Source organism: Rhinolophus ferrumequinum, chromosome 10, assembly GCF_004115265.2.
Source record: "Rhinolophus ferrumequinum isolate MPI-CBG mRhiFer1 chromosome 10, mRhiFer1_v1.p, whole genome shotgun sequence".
NCBI classification, from domain to species: domain Eukaryota; kingdom Metazoa; phylum Chordata; class Mammalia; order Chiroptera; family Rhinolophidae; genus Rhinolophus; species Rhinolophus ferrumequinum.
In genome coordinates this window covers 47,172,126-47,199,909 of record NC_046293.1, presented here as the reverse complement: position 1 = coordinate 47,199,909, position 27,784 = coordinate 47,172,126, and the positions used below count along the sequence as shown (strand labels likewise).

The window sequence follows — 27,784 nt, the reverse complement described above, 5'->3', positions numbered from 1 at the left end:
GGGTGCAGGTGGAGATCTACTTGTCTTGTGGCTGTCACGTCAAGTCTCATAAGTTTCCTTGCTGATTTAACCTGCCACCTAACAATCTGGAGTGGCCTGCCTCTTTCTTCAGTTTCTTCTTGCCCTCCATGTATGGGAGAGGGGCAGTTTCATATTTCACTTCAGAATCTCCTAAGGTTTCCAACCAAATTTCTAATATAGAAAATTCATAAAAATGATCTCTGATTTTGAACCACTTATGGTGACGATCCCAAGTTGCTTGGCTTCCCTGTGCCTCTCTTTCCTCATCTGTAATTTCTATTATTATGAACCTAATAATCCCATTTATTCAATGTTGCTGTGTGGCTTAAATGACATTGTTTATGTTTCAGGACTTTGCAAGCTGCATATATAGTGTCAATAAAATTGTAATGGATTTTAAAATTGTTACTATTATTTTGCCTTGAATGTTTGCACTATAAAGACATGGATATATTGAAGGGAGAAGAAGAGCAATGGACAATACTATAATAATAGTTCTAACTTGGTATATTATAACCTGAAGTTAGAAGACAACAACCTTTCATAGTTAGAGATTGGGGAAAAAAGGGGGTAATTTGGTGAGTTGGAACATTCTCAGTCAAATTTATTTTGCCTGAGATTAGACTGTTGTTATAATTGAATTTGCACATGGTATTTTTATTTGTCTGGTTATGTGGGGGAAAATCAATTTAGGTTTCTACATACTGAAGGGATAGAGACTTGTCAGTGGGCAGAGACTCATTTAATTCATGATGGTAATTGTAGTGATGCAGTTTAAGTGCAAAAGAGAATAACTTTTACCAATTTCTTCATTATTGGACGATATACAAATCCCTTCTTTTTACTTTTACTGCTAATGCACTAAAAATACTTAAAGAAGTTCCAATCTGACTCTTTTTTTTCGAGAAATACCCATATTTACTACCACATACATAATTGCATTGAGCTACAGCCTATTTTAGAAATAAACAAGTCTCTTTCCCTCCCTCCCTTCCTATCTCTCCTTTCTCCTCTTTACTGTGCACACAGGGAATAAATAGCACTTTGTTTAAATCCCTAGAAATTGTTACTACATCCCCTATGAACTCATCACTCCATCCTGGTAAACCCATGACGAAAAATGAATATTTTGATGTAATTGCTTCTGAGTTGCTTCATAATTTATTCATAAACTGCTTTAAAATGCCACTACTTGTTTTCTTAGTGGAATTTTTAGTCTCTGCACACAATAAAAATGGAAAATCTTGAAAGAAACTTTTGTTTTAAACTTAAGCAGTTCTCCAATTAAAAAGACCCAATACATCATGGGCATGTTGCTAGGGTTTTCTATAGGTCTTAGTAGTAGCATTTAAAGGCTCCTTTTCCCAGCCAGTTTTTCTCTGAAGAAGCAATTTTGTGAGGCTTTGTCAGCCTTTCTTTGAAAAGAAATTCAATTTACATTGATTTTTTGTCCATAAAAGAATGATCATTTATAGTTCTCTAGAAACAGGGAATAGCACGCAATGTTTTATCTTAAGAATCATTTGATTGCCAAAAACTTTTATGTCCATTTTAAAATGTGGAAACATATTTTGTGGCTGAGTTTGGAAGAGTTAGAATGAAAGTAAGCTTAGAAAATCACCACAGGGGTATTAATAGTTCTTGGTAGTTTTGCTAGGTTCCACAGTCTCATTGCTTGTAAAAGTAATAATAATAGTTATCATAATCCTAGTAGCTAAAACATGGTATTTACTACATGTCATACGCAGCTAATAATCTGCATGGTTGACATTGGAACCATTCTTCTGGGTTCAGAGTTTGTGATAACTACTACAATTTATTTTTCTGTGTTTAGTTCCTGACAGGAGACCTTGTTGAGAAATGGCTCAATGCATACCTGAATTAAGTTACTAATTCTGAAAACTGAAATGATAATAAAAATAAAGTAAAATCAATTCTCACATAGAGGTTTCTTTGACTTGATTTTCTGGTGAGGAACAGAATCAGGTCTTTTAGTAGTAGTAATCATGGGAACTTAGAAGTCTCTCTGAACATTATATAATCCTTGAAATGGAAATAGAAGATGGGAATGATAATTTTACAAATCAGGAAACAGAAATGAAAATGGGGAAAGTGACCTTTCTTCAAATCACTACTAAGTTACTCAGTTAAGGAACTAAAAATGCTATCTTATATAATTACTTTTTTCTGGATTATTTTCTGTGTTATTGCTCCCATATTTGCATCTCTGTTTGTAAGTGGCAGTGAAGCATAGATAAAGGATGCCATGTTCAGGAGACAGTGCAATTTAGTGGAAAGAATACTGGACCAGAAATTGTCATCCCTATTATGCCTCTAGCATGCCAGGTGCTTTTGGGTGAAACACAAGATTGCTCCCGGTTCATTTTACTCATTGAAAACGGAAGTAGTAATTGTCCTTGTCAAGTTTCCAGGGCTTTGTGAGAACAAAATGGAATGTGGGTTCAAAGGGGAAAATATATAACTATACATTTTTACATTTTGAAGGATGAATGTTGTATTGTATCTATATCTATATCTATATCTATATATCTATATCTGTATCTGTATCTGTATCTATATCTATATCTATATCTATGTATGTATTTATGTATGTATCTATGTAGTTATATATGTTGTCCCTGCTTTACTACAGATTTAGTGTTTTTGTGGTCCATTCTTTCATCTTCTCATTCTTTTGATTCTTATGATTTACGAAGCCACTCCTGTGACTTTAGATACTATATTCTGATGACTTCCAAATCTGTATTGCCAACCTTGATCTCTCTCTTGAGATCTAATTCTGTAGTGTCAGCCTCCAACTGGACACTTCCACATGCATATCCCACAGAATCAGAGTGACATTTCTAAAACTGAAATTTCATCTGGGTACCATCATGTTCCTGCTATATTTCCTTTCATTTGATCTTTCAAGCTAGGAACGTTGCATTCAGTTAGATCCAGTTTTCTGCCTTTCTTTTGCCTTTTGCATGTGTTTTATCAGTGATCAAATTTTTAGATTCTACTTTCTAAAAACCTCTTAAATTCTACCCCTTCTGTTTATTCTCATGCTTGTCACAGAGTTCAGGCCCCCATCAAGTCTTTCCTGGACTCAGGCTTAATGAAAAACGTGCTTTTAAGGGGAATAATAGATTTGCATGTTATTAGGGTAAGGGAAGGGCTGATGAGAGATAGTGTTCTGTTGATAGAAAGCTGAAAATTATGATGCAGTCATGACTTATACTTCCTGTAGGTGCTCTCTCTGTCACATTCAGGTAACTTAAAAATCTTCACTTGTGTCCTGGGCTTCTGGGTTGGAGGTCCCAGGTGAGGAGAACATCCTGAGGCCATGGTAAGTCAGGCCAAGTTTTCTCTCTCTCACTGGCTTTTCACATTGCCCCTCACTTCCACGTTGTGATAGAGGTGGGAAGTTCATGCAACCCCAGTTTTTAAACCTACCCCAGTTTTAAACCCCTGTGCAATAATGTGGGTAATAAGGATGGAAGATGGGGGATGTTTCTGCGCTGCATGTCCCCTTAAATATCTCAATGCAATTATCCATGCTGGTTTTTACTTGGCCCTTCTGTAGACAACTTGCCTGATGAGCAGAACAAAGACCAGTAGCTCTGTATCACTGTTACTGGTCAAAGACAAAAATATCAATTTGATTTGGGAAAGGTAGTTTAGGGGTGTCAAAATGTGATGTTTAAAATAGTGTGAAATTTAACAAAAAATATCCATCACCCGAGTTGCCAGAGTTTCTCAAGTGTTCTCCCTATGTTCATTTGTTTATCTTCAAATAACATTCCACATGGCCACCAGACAAATTTTTCCAAAATGGAGTTTGGATAATTTTTTAAAAATGGTTTTCCTTCACCTCCAGTTTCCTTCCCCATGTTTTCAACAATGGTGACTTACATTTTTACTAATGATACTCAAATAATCCATTCTTTTAGGGCCTTCTTCCTTTCATTTTAAGGTTGATCTTCACATGTCATGTCATCGGAAAAGAAAAGAAACAAAAAACTCCACAAAAATAACACAGCTTCTCAACTCTCCTTACATATCTGACTCCAAAAGCAAAAGAATGTAGGGATTTAGTGAAGGTTTTCTATGTGTACCAGATGACAAAACCTCCTAAAATTTCCTTTTTAGCATCTGTTCTCTGTAGTTTTGCCTTGTAAGGCAGCTATCACACGTTTCTAAACTCCTTTTCTCTCCTGTATGGGCCACACCTTCAGGTCTCTCTGTGGGACCAGTCATTATTCTGTATTGAATGTTGTCCTTTTTCTCATTGGCATCCCCATCTATCATCCTGCTCAAGAAGACACAGGATGCTGCTCAAGCTCCACCTCCCTGAGAAGGAAGGGGGGAAGCATAACAAATATTTATAGTTTAATTTTCATTTTCTTTTATCAAACTAAAGTGAAGTAACGAAGTTTGTGAGTGATTTAGTTTTATTTAAATGAGAATGGATTAAAAGTTAGCACTAGATGTATTATTGTCACAGAATTACATTTTATGCACCTCCTTGAGGAAGTAGAAAGTTTTGATGCTAGGGGAAACATGTAGAATCCCCTCCACAGTCTATCCTATCCCTGATGGAGCCTGGGGAAAAACGATTATGTTGATTGTGGCAGAATGGCAGATTATTGTTAAATTTTGGAGCTGTGAATATTGAGTGGAACCAAGGAATTTTCTTTTTTGGAAACAAAAAAGTTTCTTTTTCCTAAAATTTGGAACAAATATCCCGGGCCTGACTTCATTGACCTGGATTAGGTGCCTGTACCTGAATCAAATCCTGCAGCAGGGCAGGCGATGCTCTGATTGGTTAGGGGATTTCTAGCACAGAGGACGTCATGGGTTAAGAGTGGGAAGGGATCATTTTTCAAGCTGAGAGTGACTAATTTCAAGTTTTTTTTTTTTTTTTCCAAGAGGGTAAACTGATGAACCAACAGGTGTCCATTGCACAGGCACACAAGGTCCTGCCTATTCAGTCCAGCTTTCCTGTCTAGCTCTATGGCACATTGACTATTATTCACTGTTTTAGCCATGTCATGCCCTTTCACAACTCTCTGCGTTTTCACAAGCCCCTCCTATTACTGGAATGCTTTTCCTTCTCTTCTGTAGTTGGTGAACTCCTGATGAAATAACATGTTTTATGAGATCCTTCCTTGAAGATGATGTTGGCTACTTTCCCCCTGTGATCTAGCAACACTTTGCAACTATGTGTATGACAGCATTTCCTTCATTACTTTGGGATTATTTGTCCCTTCATCCAGTTTATGGGTATTTTAAGGGCTTCTCCATGTCTGTGAGTTCCCACTGATAGGCACAGACCATGTGATTACATTTTTATTCCATAAATTTGTGGGGCTAGAATGGTGGGGAGCTTTGGATTAGTTTTATAATCTGTTTCATCAAGGTTGTGTCTCTCAATGAGATTTCTGTCACACTGCTCCCAAGAGAATGCTTGGAAATGTGTGAGAGAACTTTGGGTTGTCACAGTGACTGGGGATTGGCTACCTCTGGCATTCATTGGGACTGGACCCTGCAGTGCTAAATGTTCTGCAATGCATGGGACAGTCTTACACAAGGAAGAATTGTTCTCTCCAAATGCTAGTAGTTTCACCATTGAGAACTGCTTACCTAGTCCACCTACTCTAAAGCATCAAAAAGAGGACAATAATTTGATCACAACAAAACGGTTTCTGGTTCCCATCAACCCTTTGCACATACTATGCATAGGAGAATGTCAGGCTCAGTTAGCAGTTGGCTTGAATGATAGGTTTTTCCTGTCCACTAAATCCATTTCTATCCTGATCTATTTCCCCCATATCCTCCATGTCCTAAGGTTGGAGTGCAAGATTATACCAGGTGGACGCGCAGGGTTAAATTTTCTGCTCTCCCAGGCAAACCTCCCTTGACTAGGCTTTCTCTAAGAAAAGGCACATGGGAATTAAGTGCTATGTATTTCTTTCAGCAAATATGGTAAAATAATTTGATCTGAGTTTCATCCACTGCACAGAAGGTGGAGAGTGACTAATTTCAATGATCTTTTAAAAAAATCTATTTAGAGCAAGCCTTCTGGCTAAAGACATCAGTGTGGAAGATGGCACATAGATTTAAATCCAGTTTTCTGTCATGAGGTGTCAGAAAAACTAAATGACTCTTCCGTGGTCTTTCAGGTCCTATTCTAGGAAGTATATCTTTTTGTTCATTGTTGACACTGACGTGGCATTGGTATCCAGGACTTAGGAAGTGTGTCAGAAGAAAAGTTGGGAGTGTACTTCTTCAAACAGGGTTCTTTGATTCTTTGCCTCAAAGATGATAATTTAGGAAAAAAAAATTCCTGAAACACAAGTTCAGTAATTCATGTTACTGTCCTGTGTTATATGTAGCATGAAGTCTCATTGAAAGAATTTACCAGAAGAGTCTGAGATTTGGTGTTTATTGTTATCACTTGATAATATTTTTTGGATGACGCTGCACATAAAGGGTACTTTATAAAACCAAATTCTAGTCTATTTAATGTATGTTTCTTTTTTTAGATACTCCCAGAAGTATAAAAGCATCCGCTGCTACAGCTGAACAGTTTTTTCAGAAGCTGAGAAATAAACATGAATTTACTATTTTGGTGACTCTGAAACAGACCCACTTAAATTCCGGAGTTATTCTCTCCATTCACCACTTGGATCACAGGTAAGTGTGGATGCTGTGTTTTCATTATACCTGGTTAAATGAACACATTAAAGAGAAACAAAAGCAACGTATATTATGTACAAGATTGGCTTAAAGTAGCTAAAATAATTTTGCTGCATGATGCAAAATCACAGACGGAAGTAATTGAGATCTACCTAAAAGCAGAGGAGTTGCTACTTCTGATGTCACTAAGAGCACACAGAAGTTACCATTTCAAGAACAAATTCATTAATTACTAAGTCCCTCGTGAGATATCTTCCACAATGTTAAAGTTAAACATTCTTCTTAATTTGTAAATAGTTAGGCTCAGAAACACTATATTCTTTTTCTTTAGGAAATGGCCCGAGTTTAGAGTTTAATAGTCTTATAATTTTAATCACTGATGGATAACTTCTTCTTCAACACATTTCTTAGATTGCAGCAGTGAAAGCTATATTCTTGCATGTGTTTTGAATCAAAATGCTGTCTAGTATCTCCCAACTTCTCGTATGTGTAGAAGCATGATTAGGAGAGCTGGTGGAAGTAATGGGGAGGAGGAGAAACAAATGCATTCATGATGGTATATAGATAGATAGATAGATAGATAGATAGATAGATAGATAGATAGATAGATCTCACTAGTAAATAATTCCAGACAGCTTAAAACAATTCTCTCCTGAAAGAATAACCACAGTTCTTACAATAAAAGTTCCTTCATGTTCATATTTGAATATGTGCACCACCACTTAGTATCTATGGACCTTGGACAAATCACATAACCTCTCTTGTAAAATGGGGATAATAATAGTACCTACTTTATAGGTTGTTGTGAAGATTAAAGAGTTCGTATGTGTAAAGTTTTTTATATATATGAAGGTGTTAATTATCCTGTTCCAGTGTGGGCAGAAGTCGCTTGGTTTCTCTTAGCAGAGATGAGGCCACCTGGGACTTTGCAAATCTTTACTAAATACCAAAGAGCAAACAGAAGCAAATATATCTGGAGAACAAAATATAGTAAGATGCCATAGAGAGCACCGTTCCTAATCATACTCTATCTGGTTTACTCTGAGGGCTTTGAAGGCATCACTTCGCTAGTTAGTGACCGAGCCAGGATCCAACCCCTTTTTTTCTGATTCTTGTTTTCACTCAAGAATCAGGTTATCTCCCAACCTTCTGTCACCCTGACAGACTTTGTGTTATGGTTCGTGTTGTTCTTTTTCCTGTTATTGTTATTCAAGTTATCTTTCTTCCCTTGGTCTCATTCTCCCCCATCTCTTTAGTTTTATCATCTCCTGAACACTTATTTATTTATTCTCTGCTTTCTTTCACAAAAAATTTAAAGTAGTTTATAGAGATATCCATGGGGCAAAAAGATAAAAATAAAGTGAAATGTGCCAATCAGCAAAAAAAAAAAAAAAAAAAAAAGAGAGAAACGTAGTTGAATGATTAAGACAATGCAACTATTCTTGGTTCTGAGATAAGAGACATGTTTTTCCTATGGCCTTATATGGGAAAATAGTATCTTTAGAGAAACAAGTTCAGAGGGCTTCATGTGGCTGTGGCATCGTGCCACGTGCTTTTTTATTTTTTTTTTTACTTTCAGCTTCTGTGAATATTTTAGAATTCTTTTTTCCTTTTTAATTTTTCCGTTATAGTTGACATGCCACATGCACTCTGGAAAAAGCAAATCTACACTGATGCCAGTGACGTGCATCTTCGTGTGAAGATCTTTGAAATAGTACTGACATAGAGGCTTTGGTAGTGTGGATAACAGTCCTGTACGACCAATTTTGCCTGCTCAAAATGCCAATCGTGTCTGCTATATGAAACCTTGATAAGAGACCTTGTCCTTCAAGAAATAGTCTGTGGAAATAGCTTTTCTTCATTTGGCTTTTGAGAATAATATTGAATTCAAGTTGGACTTCTCTGATAACTACTCAAATTATAACTATTCTCTGTTGACAGCTAAGTGTTGAGCATCAACAGCAATTGAGTTAGAGGGAATACTGACATTTTATAATAAAAAGTGACGCTCCAAAGAAGGTCGTGCCTGAATGGAAGGTACCTACCTCTGCCTGTGGGTGGTCAAAGTAGGCAGTTCCCAAGAGCAGGGCCAAGCTTTTCCTCAGGAATTAGTGTGGGTTCTACTCTCATGCATTGTGGATGGATTCTATAGAATGTGGAAATTTTATTATGCTGCAGATTTCAAACATTACACATGATAATTATCGTAAATTTTACAAATTAGGAAAACCACAAATAAGGAAGTAAAAATCATCTGTAATTTTATCCCCTGGGGATAGTTTCCACTATTATATTCAGGTGTAAATGTCTAAAGTGTGTGTGTGTGTGTGTGTGTGTGTGTGTGTGTGTATAAAATATTTTATTAAACATTGAATCATACTGCACATAATATTTTATAACTTTTTAAAAATTTAGTGAAATATTTTGAGGATTTCCCATGCCAATGTTCATTTATAACCTTTTTTTTCCTTTTTTTTTTTTTAAAGACCAAAGAGTAGTCCATAACTGGATACAAATGAAAATAGGAGTAATCCAATTTTCACATTTGTCATTTAAAAATTTAAAGAAAATGTCCAAAAAAATGTCTAATTTTGATCAGTATAATTACCTGAGGTATCCCCTTAGATAAACGAGTTTGCAAATTATGTGCCTGGATAAATACATGGATTTAATGTGCTCCACAGAATGGTTAGCTATAAACCAGTTAAATGTTGAAAAACGCTTGTCACAAGGAATATTAATCCGTCATCCTTTAACTGTGATTAGGGCAGTGATTAGGGGAGGGTCCCGCTCTCCATGAGGTCTTTCCTAGCTCCTCCTTCTTTTGGGGGCTGGGTGGGGTGAGGTCATGGTGCTTCATCTGAGTACATGTTCTTGTCTGCGTGGTAGGAAGCATAAGAACAAGAACTTGAGTTATTCCTCTGTGACTAAGGCTCTGTGAGTTAGACCACAGATTGCCTGCTACAGATCAAACACTACCTAAACATCATTACTAGAGATGATGTTTAGTCATCTCTCCTTATGTCAATCCCTGACTCCAATATTATCTCCATTCAGGCTGATTGAAGCCTGTTCTGGAACTGAATCAACTAGGGAGAAGGTAGTAAGAAATAGACGGGGGTGGGGGAGGGAATGTCAGCCCCAGCACTGGCAGAGATGGCGAGAAGTGATATCATTCAATAGGAGTATAAATGCGAGGCGCATGGCCAGTCCGCTCATCATCTGTGTGTCACTGCCTTCCTTTCTCTCTGCTTGTCCAAATCCTCATATTTCAGAAGTCCGCACGTATTCCACGAAGCGTTTACTGACCTTTCCAGCTTCCATGAATTTCTTCTCTATTAGCCTCCAGTGTCGTTTTGAAATTTGTGCCACTTCTTTTGGCATTCAAACTACATCTTATATAGTTATTTAATGTTTCACATATACATGTGTTGACTGTAGATGAGAAATTAAAACATTATTTCCTGCTTTTGGTCACAATTGTAAGAAATATTTTCTGAGGATTTTTTAAAATTTAAATTGTAATTTAAAAAAATTGGTAATACATTCCAGAGTTCAATATTTAGACGGCACAACAAAGCATAGCATCTATCTTCATCCGTTTCCTTGGCCACCTAGTTTCTATCCCCCGGGAATACCACTATTATCATTAAAGACATTTGGAAAATAAGAAAAGCATAAAGAAGAAAATGCAGCTCAGCTGATCAGTGATATGCTGGAGCAGGCTCACACTGGTTTTCCAGAATTGAACCTTTGTGAGCCGGTTGACATTCCTGTGGTAGCCTGAAGTAAGCCATGTGTGATTATTTACATCTTGGCAATCAGCAAATGCTACGAAGTCATTTTTTTACATGTATTTTACTTGTTTGTTTGTTTGTTTATTTTTATTAAAATGTATTGGGGTGAAATGGTTAGTAAAATTACTTAGGTTTCAAGTGTGCTTTTATTGATGAATGTTTTTTCATGAGAATTTATTTTTTTCATATTTCTCTTTTTCTGTCTTTCCTATATAAATGGATAAATGAATTATTTCTCTAGAGAACACTGAGCCAATTGTTCAACATTTACCAGCACCAGTGCCTGTGGTCCTGGTATCTAGAGATAAGAGCATAACACTCTGGGATGTAGCTTTCTAATTCTTTTCTAGGTGTACTTGGGCGTTTGTGTAAAATTTTATATAGTTGAAAACAATTTTGGGTTAGATTTTAAGTTTTTTTGCTGTGCACTCCATTTTATTTACCATGCTGTCATACACAGTTAGATGCTAAATAAATATTTGGTGGATGAAGATGTGAGTGAAAAATCAAGAGAAAGATCATCCTGAGTGCACCAGGAATCGTAAATGACCTCGCAAAGTTTTCACCAGGCTCTGGAGAATGTTCAAATTGCTATATTGATGCAGGGCGCCTAATCCATCCTGAAATGTCATTAGCTCTAGCATGAAGATTTCACTAACTGGTAGCCACTGCCTCGAAACAGCTATAAGTCAAGATCTTAGAGAATAACGACACTTGTAATGAGTTATAGAGCAGCATCTCAGCCACTGTGTTAAAGTTGGAAACCTAATCACACAACTTTGTTGGTTTGGACATATGAGACTAATGACACGCTCTGGATTCTAGGGTATCTGAAGTGAGCTAAGAGCAAGACAAAAATAGGAGAGGCAGACATAACAGCATCTCAGAATTGTAAGAGGGCTTAAGTCAACTTTGGCGCTGAAACACAGCTTCAAACAAAGGGACATAATTATGAAACTATTGGGAACCTCATCAGCAGTGGAAGTCTCATTTGGCCTTCCAACCTGCTGGTGTCAAATGGTGTTTTTCAAGTAGGGGCTAATATTAAAAATTAGTCCATGAACTTCATGTGAGCACAATGTAAAAATCTTGTAGGCTCTTCAGCCATATCTATGTATATTTAGCCAACAATAGTATTGCCTAAAAACAGGAGATAATATATAGTGCTTTATGTGTGAAAGAATTAAGACATTCAGGCAGATCAAAGAGAGCATTTACGAATGTTTTTCTGGTTATGGTGTTTTGGAAGGGAAAACATAAAGAATAAAGAAATAATTCTAAGATATTGATTCACTTCTCCATTTGTACAGGAAATATAGAAGAAGAGAAATATGAAAACAGTAAAGGCTCATTGAAAAACAAAGATATATTTATAAGTAAAAATGAAGGAGAAAATTCCCCTAGATTCCAAAAGGACTCTGTTCTCTTCCATGTTTCACAAAACTGCGGTTTCTTCAGGATAAATAAAATCCTTTTGCTATTCCATGGTGTAGATTTGGTACAGTCGCCTAGATTATTATGTTCTGTAGTTTATAGTACTTCTCCTTTATTTAAGATACTCTTGGGCTTTAGATATATAAATTAGTTTTCATGTGGTTATTATTAGGAATTTTCCTGATAGCCAAACATTATTTATGCTTCTAACTTTAAATGCTTTGCAAATAACATACATGGAAATAATTTGTGGCAATAGCTTTGCAGTAAATACAAAACTGTCATATTTTGCTATCATCTCCTATATTAATAAACTTGAGGTGAGATAAATGATATTTTTTCTACTCTCTTAGTATTAATTATTATACATGCTGGATGAGTAAGACTGCATTTATATATGAGGCTGATAAAAATGTATCTTCATATTTGTGAGGACTTGTCATGTATTAAGCCATTTCTCTTTGTTGACATGACTAAGTTAAAAATTAAACTTGCTAGCAGTATTTGCTTGGCTTAATGGTTCTGAACTAAAAGATGACTGTTTATTACGGGTAGAATGAACAGACTGACATAAGACATAACTCTTACTACACTCTTTACTTTTTGGTTGCACTTAATAAATAACATTAAAGATAATTGGATTTATGAATTAAAATTTCAAACCCCAAGTTCTACATAATTAAAAAAATTCTCCTTATATATTTTTTCTTAAAGTATGTTTCTATGTCATTGTTTATGTCTAAAACATTATACCTTTAGTGTATATTTTAATACCTCTCTTATTATTAAGAAAGTTACCATATATCTTCTAATGTGGTTAGACATGCATGTATCATTGCCAAGTGGATATGGTGAGTTGCTCATCAGAGAAACTGAATTAAAATTAAGAGTGTGCAATTGTAATTTCTCATATTTCCTATATGTACCAAATTTGTATAGAGGTGAAGTGATGGAAAAAAGTACACATTTTAATATATAGCGGTTATTTCATGGGGCACAAATCTCCGTTTCATGCTAAAGAAGCAAGGCATTCTTTTCCTTCCCGTCAGCATTCCACTCTTTCTGCAGGGCCAAGGAATGAATTAGCTGCAGCAACAGCAACCACAGACTAACTAATCCATATTCACTCCCATCACTCATTTTGGATATTTACTTCCTTAGGCAATGATGCAGATGACCAGGGGTATTTCTAGGCCTGCACACTATTTTGACCATGTCCAGTTTTCGGGCCCCAAATACCGCTAGGTCCTTTTGCCGCATCCATCTGGCAGCTCCTTTGCATCTACTGTCTTCATTCCAGATGACAGAGTACCTGTACCTTGGCTGTTGTATACGCGATTGTTATAGAGGCTCAAGCTCCTGTGTTTTAGGAAATCAACCCGGTGTGCTCCTGCTCGGATGTTGTCACGTTTTCCATTTCTGTGTTGCTGTGTTATTTCTTTTCATGTGATAGAAAAGGTTAATTGTTCATCAGAAATAATCGGCCCATTTAGCTACTAATGCTCAGTTTGCTAGTTATTTTTTTCCTGGTATTAGAAGTATTTTTAAGAATTAAATTTTTTCCTAAATACTGTTTCTTCACTTGGAAATGGAAAGTTTGAGAATGTTGTTTTTTCTTTGATAAGCTCTGGTGACTTTATTACTTCCCCTTCTACCATATTTGAAGATGTTGATACTTCTAAATTTTAGGAAATAGCTTTCTCTGATTGCCTTTAAGTCATAAGCTTATCATCACTAAAAGATTTACTAACTAATCCCACGTTTCATACAGAAGCTGTACATGAATGAAGATTTTTTTCAGTCATTAGCCCAGAATTTTTTATTTTAAGAGAAAGCCCAAATCTGTTAAGTGTACAATTTCCTATGCAATGTCAGTGCTTTTGGCAGGGATAGTTTGTTGTTTTTTTCCCTTATAAATGAAGCCTTGTAATTAGATGGGACACTGTTAGAGATTTTACTTTTCTGAGAACTTCATTTTTTTCTTTAATAGGATATTTATTAATATATTCTGAATATGAGGGGGGAAAAGCAATTTTCTAAGCATATATACAGGTTTTCCTTAGCAGCTAGTATGACGTGCTTTCTAAAAACAGCCTTAACTTTTTTTGACTTTTTAAAAACTCTCAGGTTTCTAATTTTATAAAAAACTTTAAGAGAAGGTAATGTTTTGGCAAAGAAACTAATTAATATTTTTATTATTTGTAAATAAAAATGTAAAAATATAAAAAATATAATATATTTGCAGATATGGTGACTGTAGAATTCATATGAAAATTCTTTTCAAAAAGGAAGGTATTTTTTATGCCTTTGTCCACATATTCAGAAAACATTTAACGTCCTTCAGACATTGTGCTAAGGTAAGCCCTGGGCATTCAGAATTGAAACACACAATCCCTGATGCAAGCAAGAAAATAATTACACTATAGTTGTGTCGAATATGCTCTGACTATGATTCTGGTCTTTCACCAAACTTGTATTGTCATAAATCAGTCAGTCTATAAATAGACTTGATAAATCAGTCAGTCTATAAATATTGGTTGGGTACATACTATATGCCCACTCTTGGAGGTGGGTACCTCTGCTGATGCATTGGACAGAGCAAAGGCTTGTAGCTAAAATGGGTTAAATTGGGTTTGAACTCTACCACTTCCTTGTATGATAACTCTGGGAAAAATTCTCTACTCTCTTTGAATCCCAATTTCTCAAAGAAGACTATTAATATCCAATTTTGGGGGTTGTTTTGAAGTTGATCCAAATTGTAAGGTTAAAGTTTCTGTGTCTTCTCCCACCTTGTGTTTTTAAAGCAGCATACCCAGTGTTTCTAATTTTATAGGCAATACATATTCACTGTACAATATTTGAAAGACATAAGAATGTAAAAAAACATAATCACTTTACCAAAATAACCACTGTTAACATGTTATTTCTTTTTATTCTTTTTAGATTGCATAGAAATGGAGATGATGAGATCATTCTAAATAGCTGAAACGTATTACATTGATTTTCCAATATCACTAAAATATATTTCTAAAATGTTCATTAGTTTCACAATATTTATCACATTGATATTCTGTAATTTATTTTATTAACCGTTATTTTTGGACATTTAGATTATTTCCCTTTTTCAGAATTATAATTAATGCAACAAGCACTGTGTCCAGCATGTAGTATGTGCTTAATCTTGGGTAGTTTCTTAAGACAAATTCCAAGGAATGCAATTCGTTGGGTAACTGGTTATAATAGTTTTTTTCCTGTATTTTTTAAACATTTTTTTTTAAAATGCACATTGCCAAGTCAGCCTCAGGAAAGCTTATAGCAGTGTCAAGTTCCACAAACTAAGGATGAGAATGTGAGCTTTACTGTAACCTTGCTGAAACTGAACATTATGTAATAAATACATTTTTTAAAAAAAATTTGAGTTGGGAAATAATATGTTGCATTTCTTTTTTCTTTTAAAGAATTTTCTCTTTTCTTTCTTTCTTTCTTTTTTTTTTTTTTAAATTTTATTGTTAATTTTGGGGAACAGTGTGTTTCTCCAAGGCCCATCATCTCCAAATCATTGTCTTTCAATCTAGTTGTGGAGGGCACATCTCAGCTCCAAGTCCAGTCGCCATTTTCAATCTTTAGTTGCAGGGGGCGCAGCCCACCATCCCATGTGGGAATTGAACTGGCAGCCTTGTTGTTGAGAGCTCCAGCTCTAACCAACTGAGCCATCCAGCCTCCCCATATGTTGCATTTCTTTGATTGCTAGTGAGACTGAACTTTTAAAAATAACTTTGCTGTCCATAGACATTCTTTATAGACATTATTTTTATTAGTATTATTTTCTTAATGTTTTATAAGAATTCTTCATATAATTGCAGCTAATAACCTCTTATGTGTTATAACTTTTAAACTTTGCGTAATTATTTTTTTCTGTTTGCTGCTCATTAAATTTATGGTTTTTTGTTTTATATATCCTTGAGCTAAAGTAATTTCATTTATCCTCATTTAGTCCTCACAACATTATCCCATTATTCCATTCAGTCTTCACAACAATCCTATTAGTTAACAACTATTATTACCCCCATTTTACAGATGAGATAACTTAGGCACAGAGGTTAAATAACTGACTAAGTTCTCATACTTAGTAGTGAGTGACAGAGCCAGGCTTTTCGCCCAACCATTGGCTCCAGAGTTCTGTTCTTAATCGTTTGTATGTCTGTTATCTAACTATTTCAGTTAATTTCTTCCTTGAAAATTATTTGTTTAAAAATAGCTTTTCTTACCCTTAGATCAGGTGGTCATCACACACACACACACACACACACACACACACACGCATATATATTTGATTTTCCTTTCCTCTAACTCTTGAACTCATCAAAAATTTATTTTAGTGTAAGAAATGAGGCTCTACACATTTTTCTCAAACAGCTAATTATCTCAATATCATTCATTTAACTCTCCCCCCCCACTTATTTGAAAATCCTCCCTTTATCATAAATGGAATCTTATATGTATGTTAAAAATTATTTCTGGGCTCTCCTGTTTCATCAGTCAGTCTGTTGGTTTTTGTACCAGTAATACACTTACGTAAACTTACATTTTTTTCTCATATTATAAACATAGCTTTTCAGTAAACACATTTAAAAAGTGCAAATGCAAAAATGTCACTGCTCAAATAGAATATGTTGGTGTATTCACAGGTGATATTCAAAATATATAGTGACCTACATGACATGGGCACTAAACTATCAAAACAAGAAAGTGCCGAATTAAAATGGACCCTGACTATAGTCAACTAGTATGGCTATTTCTGTTTGCACTGGGTGTATGTACTTCTACATTTTATGATATTGGATATAGATATAGATATGCTTATCCAATTTGGTGTGTGTGTAATTCTCCACATGACATATATACAGAGAGTACCAAAAAATGTATACATATTTTAAGGAAGGAAAAAACTGTATTAAAATTGTAATACTCAGTATATACGAATAGCAAAAGATGAATACAAGTCATGTTTGACTTCTGCAATTACAAGAGGTGCTCAAAGTGGTTACCATCAGCCTCCAAACACTTCTGATTACAGCGAATTATTACTTCAGCAGCATTGACCAAACTGTCCATTTGTATACATTTTTTTCGCTCTCCCAGTATATATGTTACAGGAAAGGTTTGAATACATTATAATCTTGTCAGTAGTTTAAAGTATCTATTTGCCCATTTTCTTCAACAGTGACTAAAAATTTTTGCCAATTCAATAGGAGAAAAGCAGCACTTTACTTGTGAAGTTGAATGCTTTCTCATATGCTAGTTGCCCATGCATATGTATTTTTTTTGTAAATAGCATATTTAGATACATTGTCAATTTTTCTACATTTTCTTTTGCTATAAGTGAGCTCCATTTAATAATGCTGTTAACTCCATATCATCTACATTTTTCATTTGCATTAAAGTTTTTATGTAGATTTTTGATGTACTAATTTTTTTAATTGCTATGCAGTCAAAGCAATAATTTCTATCTCTAAAGGGTAATGATGTAGTAAAGAAAGAATATACTATTTTCTCCTCCCCAAAAGAAAGGAGAAAACCAATCAGAAAATTCAAGAAAAAGAAGAAAATTTAAAATATCCTATATAAGAAACACATGATCAAATATACCATATAAAACAAAATTGGACACGATATTGGGCATTTGTTGGGAAATAAGAAAAAAAATTCATCTGTCTTTGATGCTATTGAACATTCTTTTTTGGGTGTAGAATAGTTTGTGTCAATGCACTCATAATGAAGAAGTTAGCATAATATTTGGCTCTGCAATGAATACTACATCCACAGGTATTAATGCAAATACTTTTGATTAGTTTACTGTTGATCTTTTAATCAGGGACCTGGAGAGAGATCTGCCCCACTATATTCAATGAATGATCTATTTTAATGCCTTTTTGTTCTGTCTAATAAGAAAAAGAAATTGACGTCTTGAACTTAGATCTAGGTACACTTACGAATATTTAGTGTAATACCCAACAGATGAAGCTGGTCCCAATGACATTTACCCAACAACTCATTTTTTTCTCACAGATTTGTAATGCCAAATGTAATACCAAATGTACCAGTGCCATTACCACATACCAAATGTAATACCAAGTTTCCATCAACATTGCGGTCTGTTTCTGGGCCCTGTTTTCTGTTCCACGGATCTATTTGTGACTTCTGCAGCAATATCACACTACTCAGATTTCAGTAGCTCTATAAGACTTTCTATCTATAGTTCAGGTCTCTGTTCTTCATGTTCAGATTTTTTTTTTGTTATGTTTGAAACTTCGTTATTTGTTATAAACTTTAGAATCAATTTAGAAAGTTCTATGGAAAAAATCCGATTGGGATTTGTATTGGAATCACATCACATTTATAGGTTAATATATGTTGAATTAACATTTTTATGATATTCAGTTTTTTTTTTTTAATTCAAGGCGATGACTTATTTCTCCATTTTCTTTCATGTCTTTTTTTTTTAAATCTTCTGTATAATTATCTCCATAAAGGGCATACACATATTTTGTTAGATTTATTCCTAGGAACCTTATAGGTTATGCTGTTACTCATGTGGGATCTTTATTTTTCTATCATATTTCTTAGTTTGTAAAGTACTTTTAAGCTATTATATTACCAGAAAAATGGATTTTATTTTGTATCAAAGGTAACATTTTCCATAGTATTTAAATTGCTTTCTTGTTTATCTTTTGGAGAAAATTGGACTCTTTGGATGCAACTCATCATAATAAGAAGATTTTTAAAGTGCCATCAAAATTCATTTAGTTCTTTTTATTTAATCTGCCATACATTGACATGCACTGACATTTCAGTGATCTTTTCCAGGATGAATGTTGAGGGATTATTGTAATATATTTTAATTCTTTAGTATTAAAACTCTTCTCTTTTTAGTCTTCTGATGTCAGTGTGAAATTTTCCAAATGCTCTTTAGGCCTTTGATCAGTCACTTAAAATCATTTTACAAAAGCCTTATTTAAAAAGTGTAGTGATCTTTTTGCAATTTACTATCAAATGACAGGAAATAGAATTCAGCTTATTTGTCACTTGTCTTGTTGTTTCTTTATTTATGATGAAGTATGTATCTTTTTAAAAAGTCCATGCAAAATATTATTTTGGTGTCCTTATTGACAGGGGAGTTTGTTACCTCAATTATTTAAGAAATCTTATTCCTCTTGCTATTGTATACACTTAAATTCCATTGCTCGTGGAGGGGAATCTTATATTTTTGTGGTTGAAACCATGTATTGATGTGTTTCGTAACAGCTGGATAAAAATCATTCATATTTTGCTTCTTCTCTTCAGTGATTTTATCTAGTGAGTATTTTGAAAGAAGGATATGATTGACATGCTGTCATCTTTCCTTTGTACTTTAAACTTTGGTTATTTAAAACTCTAAGTTTTGTTAAAAAATGTTTGATTTCTCTTTAGGATGCAGAATGCTCTACAGAATACATGAATTACTGAATATTTCATCTTAAATCAATTTAATTTAGCCAGTAAAGTGTCCTGAATAGCACCAAAAGGGAAGTAAGATGTATTTTAGTGAGTTAACAATGTGCTTTTACAAATGACTTATATTTAAAACTACACACTTAGAAGCATTGAGCATTATATTTAAATAGTTTTTGCTAATGTGACATCTAAAAAATGGCTATCATTTCTAAAATTTACTGTTCTTTGAATATTAGTGAATTTGCACTTTTTTCGTATATTAGTAAGTTGTTGGTGTCTCTGATTTGATGGATGGTTCTACATATCCTTTCCCTACATATGGGAGTCTTGTTATTTTTCTTGCTTATTTGTAAGAATTCTTTATATATGAAGTATGTAAGCTCACTGTCAGTCATATATGCAAGAGTTTTACCAGGTTAATGTTTGCTTTCAATTAGAAAAAAATTTGGAAATAACATACAGAAAATTATAAGAAAAGTACAAAGAACTTCCACGTCTCTTACCAGATTCCTAAATAGTAATATTATCAGCTCTTTTGCTCTATCTCTTATTCCAACATGCCTTTTACTGACAATATGCTCCATCACCTTTAAATACTCTAGTGTATATTATGTCAAAACAAGGGTACTCTCCTATACAGCCAACATATAACTTTCCAATCAAGAAATCAACATTGACACCACAATACCTTCCAATCTTCAGACCCCATTCAAATTGTGCCAACTATCTAAACAATGTTTCTTTTATCTTTCTTGGTCCAAGATTCTAGCCAAGACCACATATTGCATTTGGTTGTCATCCCTCATAATCTCCTTTAGTCCGGAACAGTTCCAGTCTTTCCTCTCTGTAGTGTCCTTCCTGGTCTTGGAAGTGTAGGCATTTCATTCTGTACGTTCACACTTATCCTGGATTCATCTGATGTTTCCTCATCACTCAGGCCATGCATATTTGTTAGGAATACCTTAGAAATGATGACTCTTCTCTGTACACCACACCTGGAGGAACACGGTGTCAATCTATTTTACTGCTGGTGATGTTAACCTTGGTCACCAGGTCAAGTTGGTGATCTTCCAGGTTGTCTACTATTTTTCTCCTTTGATTTGGATTGGTATTTTATGGGGAGATATTCCAATTTCATTCCAGTATTTTGTTCCTCATCAAACCTTCACCCACTTTCCTTAACATTCATTGGCTGTGTCTACCTGTATTAGATACTATTGCTTTTTCAGGACATAAATAAAATGATGAAATTGAAAACTGAAACTCATTATAACTGTTATATTTATTTTCTAGTATTACCAAACATTTGAGGAATATATGTCGGTGAAAATATATTCCTAAAAAATAGTAGCTCACACCTTTTTTTGCCTCTCATTTTAAGTGCATGTCAGCATTCACTATGTAACGCATCTTTGAATTACCTACTGTATTTTTCTTTAATTGAAAGCTATTCATTTATACTGAATGGAATTAAGAGAAAGTAACATCTTATTTCTGTAAAGGTGATTTGCTTAGCTTTTCTACTTTTCTTTCGATAGCTTTATATACAGTATTGCACTTACTGAACTAAAATACATTTTTAAAAACAAGATTAGAGTGTGTATAAGATATATTAGATGCACATCTGTTGAAGGGCTTTTACATTAAGCCTGCTATAACTTCCCTCTTTATGGTTTTTCAAAATTTCCATTTCTTCTAGTTATTGGATTTTCATTTTTTTTGCATTTTTAATAGGTCACAAATGCATGTTTTCTTCATTTAAAAAACCTGATTGTTTTTCATCAGCCAGTAACCGAAATAAACATATGACAAAATCTTTCCAACCTCCAACTTGTCAGAATTCAAGATCTATTGCAAGAATTTGTTCAATCACGTTGAGAAAAATGGTGCTTATTTTTAAGCTCTCCATTTTTAAGCAGATTCAATAATGTGGAGTAATATGAACCAATAAATATGAAAACAGTATAAAAATGTCTGGTGGTGTAAAATAAAAATTTGGCAGAAATATATGAGAAAGGAAGGCCTACATTTATTGTAGATCATTATCATGGGGATTGTTATTCAAGAAAGTGATAAAAATAAGGAAATGGAAAGCTCTCAAGGGTCTAGACTTTGTCTCTTTTTCCCAGTATCCTCTGTGCCTACTATAGGTCTTGATATATAGATGGCTGATAGATATTTGCTGAATGACTGACTGAATGAGAATAAGAAGTTTAGAGCACCTGCTGATATCAGGTCTTGTAGTAGCTGGCTGATTTCTTAGGTGCACTGAAATGTTTTCTCTGCATTATAAACATAAAATTTTACTAGTACCCTACCTTGGGTCAGGCAGTCCTCTAAACACCTTACATGGATTAATCTCATTGAATCTCATGACAATCTTGGAGGTAGGTATCATTATTATCCTTATTTTATAGATAAGGAAATGGAGACTTGAGAAGTTAAGTCTTATGTCTAAGGTTACAATAACTGACAGAATCAACATTTGAACCAGGTGGAGTAGCACCAGGGCCCATTCTCTCAACCACTTTCTTGACAACCTTCCTATTTGCTGTTTTATTGTGTATGCATGTACAAGTATATATGTATGAACTTTTATTGAGGTATAATTGCCATATAATGTTATACTAGTTTCAGGTGTACAACATAATGACTTGTGTACATTGTGATATGATTGTAATAGTTACATTCTTCACGGTGCATAGTCACAAATTTTTTTCATTTATTTCTTGTGGTAAGGACTTTTAAGATCTACTCCCTCAGCCACTTTCAAATATGCAACACAGTATTATTAACTAGAGTCACCATGCTGAACATTGCATCCTCAGGACTTAGTTATTTTATAGCTGGAAGTTTGTGCCTTTTGACCCCTTTCATTGATTTTTGTCTCCTTCTAAACCCCTCTTCTGGCAACTTGTTCTATCTGTGAGTTTAGTGGTTTTGTTTGTTTGTTTGTTTGTTTTGTCTTAGATTCCATATATATAAGTTGGAGCATATTTTATTTGTCCTTCTCTGGCTGACTTATTTCACTTAGCATAATGCCCTCAAGGTCCATCCATGTTGTCACAAATGGCAAGATTTCATTCTTTTTTATGGCTAAATAGTATTCCATTGTATAGCTATACCACATCTTCTTTATCCATTCATCCCTTGATAGACACTTAAGTTTCCATATCTTGGCTGTAGTAAATAATGCTGCAATGAACATGGGGGGGGCAGATATATTTTTGAATTAGTGTGTTCATTTTCTTTGGATAAATTCCCAGAAGTGGAATTGCTGGATCATATGGTAGTTCTATATTTACTTTTTTGAGGAACCACCATAGTGTTTTCCATAATGGCTACACCAGGTTACATTCCCACCAACAGTGCTATCTGTCTATTTCACGGCAGCTCCGTGGCCTTCTACTTCGTTCAAAACCCAAGACCTCTAATGACAGGGTCAGCACTGTTGTTTTCTATTGCGTTTGAAGACAACAATCATATTTTTCCTCTATTAGGTTTTTTTCACTAAAAATTTTTACCCAAAAGTTTTCTTCCTTTACAATTTATTTTATTTCAACAGCATCATTATGGCATATTGAAGTTGATGCAGTATAAAGTCATTATACATATAACCTGTCTAATTGGGAAAATATTTTGTCTTTTCATTTTTTTCTCATTGCCTCTACATAAAAAGATTGTGCTAATACTTAAAAATAGATTTCTACCTTTTTGCCATTTCTGTGTTAGCTAGAATTTGAGACCAGATTGTTTCTATTTCCTCTAGTTAGGGGTGTTCAGTACCCATTTCAGTTGTGAACTCGAGGTAATAAGCTCACTAAGAACAAAATGTCACCTCAGTGGGTGACCCATGGATTCTGTTGCCTTCTTCTTTGCCTCTTATTTATTCTGAACAATAGAGAAGACATGATGACCCATGAAGCATATCAGAGAACAGAGAACAGATGCTGCAGCGTTGACAGCTTACTCTCCCCTGTGACTAATTCCTTTCTTTCAAATACAGCCTGCCTAGAACTTCTAGTTGTCTTACATGCATCAATGCTTTTCCTTTATTGTTGCTCATAGTTTCAGAAGGTGTTACATACAAAGCTGCTGAAATTTCCTACACAGGCCAATTTTTATTGGCTTAAAGAATTACTATTGATTTTGAGGACCTTAGGATATAGCAAATTGTTAACTCAAAAGGAAATTTGAAACCGGATAAAATACTGCATGAATCATAGGGCATCGAGGGTCTCTGGGAGCCACTTAGTCTCTCCAGATGAATGTATGCCTAAAGGTATCTTGAACCATTTTTTTGTTTAGGTGAAGGTGAAGATGAAATTTATCATTTTGAGAATATAATTTTCTTCCAAAAAATATTGTTTGTGCTTTGAAACAGAGCAATTGCATGCAAATGTTAATACACTTATAAAGCCACCTAAGTATCTGGAAATTGAAGAGAACAGTGGTATAGTCTCTGGAGAAAATACACACACACACACACACACACACACACACACACACACACACACACACACCCTAAATTCATCCCAAACCACAAAAATATTTAATTTAAATACAGATTGAATTTTAAGAGACCATCAAGTTCTTTCTTTTAGGCAGAACTGACTTAAACCATTCTAACAGGTACAATTGCATCCAGAAAAGATGGGTTTTATTTTTATTTTTCCACGAAAGAGCTATATTTGAGTAACCAAATTCAGAAATTAAAAATTTTTAATTCAGAAATTAAAATTTTAAAGTAAAATTAAGTACATAGTGTCTTATATACTTAATTATTAAGTAACTAACTTAATGGTTCCTCAATGAGCATATTATTCCCTTGTATGCTGTGATCTACCTATCTATGTCTACATATTTTCAGATCCTTTCATATCAAAATTGGTAATCTTCCGAGAATTTGATGTATCAAACATAATTTCTACATTTTTTGAATCTCATTTGACCACTAACAGCAATCAAAGATGGTTTCACAGATCCAGGGATAATTCACTACACTTCTATTTACAGAAAAGTGGAATAACATGTACTGAAGATGCCAAAAAATGTATACAAGTGGACACTTTGGTCAACGTTGCTCAAGCAGTAGTTCGCCATAATCAGAAGTGTCTGGATGCTGATGGTAACCAATTTGAGTACTTCTTGTAATTGCAGAAGTCAAATGTGACTTGTACTCATCTTTTGTTACCAGTGTATATTGAGTATTACAATTTTAATACAGTTTTCCTTTCTTAAAATGTGAATACATTTTTTTGGCATCCTCTTATATTCAGTGGGGAGAGAAATTCATATTTTTGTATAGGTCTTTCAAAATAACTTTTGGATAGGAGTTTCATCTTTTAATTCAAATAAAGTGATACCTCAGTTAATGAATTCCTTGGGATCAAATATATTTTATTACTTAACTATAACACACACACACACACACACACACACACACACACCCCTCCTTAAAGTATTTTATAATAGAACTTCTTGTGCTTTAGTTAAATAATCAAACTCTTCCAGTTTTCCTCTCTAATATGTTAATATGAGTTATATAGAGAAAAGTATGATTGTTTTTAAAATTAGAAGGATGTTTTAAATTATAAAGGGATAGTAAGTTGGAAAAATTTTGGAGAGAAGGAAGAGTGATCTTTTGTCAGTGACTGCACTTCAGTGTGAGCCCATTTGAAGAGATAATAAAGGATTATACTTCTTCCTTCATTTCAGATATCATTAACATCCCTGAGTGGGTACAGGACTCAATATAGAATAGCTTTGGAGATGCCATTAGGAGTGGAGTGGAATGAATCCAGTGTCCATATCTATGCCTTGAGTTTTCAAAAAGTGGGGATCTTACAGTCTTGTACATAGCCAGTACTCATAGGTAGGTGATAAATATGAGCTGGGAATCATTACAGAGATCTCTTTTTTCCTATATGGGTATCCAATTGATATTCCACAGTTTTTCAAAAGAATTATTATTTTCTCTTAGCATTGCAAAGTCACCTTTGTGGACTGTATTTGTATGAACCTGTTTCTAAACTGTATACGGTTCCATTAGTCTATTTGTCAATATTCATGTACCAGTATTGCACAGTGGTGTTAATTACTGTGGTTTTATAATGGTTGTAGTGTATGTCCTCTAAATTCTGTTATTCAAGATTACCTTGGATATACTAGTATTTTTCACATTTGCTTATAATTTTATTTTAAATTTTTATAAGAGTTTAGTTGTGCCAAACTGATGAGATATGCTGAGGAGCAAGATTGCAAATCTCTCCATTTGGTATAATTGTGGAATCAGCTTGGTGTTTGGTTGGGATCTCATTAAATCTATACATACATTGGGGGATGATTTATGTATTTTCATTAGAGATTCTTTAACTTCTCTCAGTAACATTTCATAGTTTTGTTTTTTTTTTGGAGAGTTATTGTACATTTTTACTTAAATTTATTTCTGGGTATGTGATGTTTTGATGTTATTTTAATTGGCATCATTTTAAAATTTCTATTCTATTTCTTAGCAATACAATTTTTTTTTTTGCACATTGATCTTTTATGTAGTGACCTTGTTAAATTCATTTATAATTCATTGTTATTCATTAATTCATTTATTATTTATCATATTGACTCCCAATAATAATAGTGATATAGCTTTATTTCCAATTCTCATAACTATAATTCTTTTCCTATCGTATTGCACTAGCTAGGACCTCCAATTCAATATGTAATAACATGTGCTAGGTGACATCTTTATCTTCTCAATCTCATGGGGAAAACTTTTGATATTCTACAATTAAGTATGATGTTTGTCATAGTTATTTTTATTATTTTTGTTTATTTGTAGTTTTAGATTTTCCATCTCATATAAAGGAACCTCACTTTTATTCAGAATTTTAAAAAATGAATGGATGTTGAATTTTATGAAATGCATTTTCTGCAACTGCTAATTATTTAATTTTCTCCTTTATTTTATCATGTAGTGAATTACATAGAATTATTTTCAAATGTGAATCCAACCATAAATTTCTGATATAAATTCTACTTGGTTATGATATATTGTCCTTTTTATATATCTTTAGAGTATAATTGCTAATGTTTTACATCTATTATTTTACATCTATTCTTATGAAATAAATTGGTTTGTAATTTTCCTTTCTTGTAAGGACTTTGTCAGGTTTTGGCCTCATGAAATGTGTTAGGCTGTGTTCCCTTTTTTGTTAATCTCTGGAAGAATTTGTGAAAGATCAGTGTTACTCTTTCCTTAAGTATTTTAAAATATTCACTGATCTGTCCATCTGCGACAAGAGAAATGTTTGTGAGAAGATTTTAATTACATATTCAGATGAGAAAATAATATAGAGATATAATAAATAAAATGTTTTAAATACATATAGAAATTATTAAGATTTTTTTATTTGTTATGTTTGTTACTTTTTCAGGAATCGTGTATTTTTCAAGGAATGTGAATTTGTCAGATTTTTCTATTTGTTTCTGTGTAGTTTTGAAGGAATTGCACATTTTATATAAAGTTTTAAATTTATTGGAACAAAGTTTTTCATCTCTCTCAATTTTTTTTTCAGTGTTTATGGAACCTGTATTCATATTCCGCTTTTATTCTCCATATTGGAAATTTCTGTCTTCTTTTTTCTTGATCAGTCTGGATAGGGTCTTGTCAATTTTATTAGTCATTTGAAAGAGTACTTTTTAGCCTTTTTTAAAAAATCACTGATTTCTTTATCATTGCTTACTTAATCCCTGCATATTTATTATTTTCTTCTTCTAATTTCTTTAGGTTTAATTTGTGTTTCTCCATTTCCCTGAGATGACAGCTTAAATAGTTGATTTTCATCCTTTTTTTTCCTAATTATACACTTACGGCTGTAAATTTTCTCACTGCAGCTTTATATGCATTAAATTTTGATGCATATTTTGATGCTTTATTTTTTAAAATTATAATTCTGCTGAAAATATCTTCTAATTTTATTTTTACTTTTTGACCCATGGGTTATTTAAAAGTTTATTGCTTACTTTGAAAATATTTTGGGATTCTTCCATTTTGTATTACTGATTTCTAACTTAATTCTGCTTCTGGGTTTGACAATGTAGTTGACATCAGGTTAACCTTTCTACTGAGAGAAATTTAAAACATATGTATGGTACAAATATAATATTCAGGATTATTTGAACCAAATATGGAACATGGGAGCAAAGGAGAAATATAAGTATGTCATAAATTTCTAGCATTACTTTGGAGATGTTTATGGATTTGCTTACATTCTTGAAGCTAGAGGAAGGGAAAAACTTGACCAACACTGCAAAATAAAAGAAAGGAAAAAACTTCA

General features: G+C 33.8%; 1 protein-coding gene across 3 annotated transcripts in view; it reads left to right on the top strand.

The window, feature by feature from the left end:
* Positions 1-27,784, top strand: part of NELL2 (neural EGFL like 2) — a 313,252-nt gene that overhangs the window by 39,224 nt on the left and 246,244 nt on the right. For all 3 annotated transcript variants that reach the window (XM_033118178.1, XM_033118180.1, XM_033118179.1), the window contains exon 4: positions 6,570-6,720. In XM_033118178.1, the coding sequence (XP_032974069.1) occupies positions 6,570-6,720 (151 nt within the window). The remainder of the gene's footprint in view (positions 1-6,569; positions 6,721-27,784) is intronic.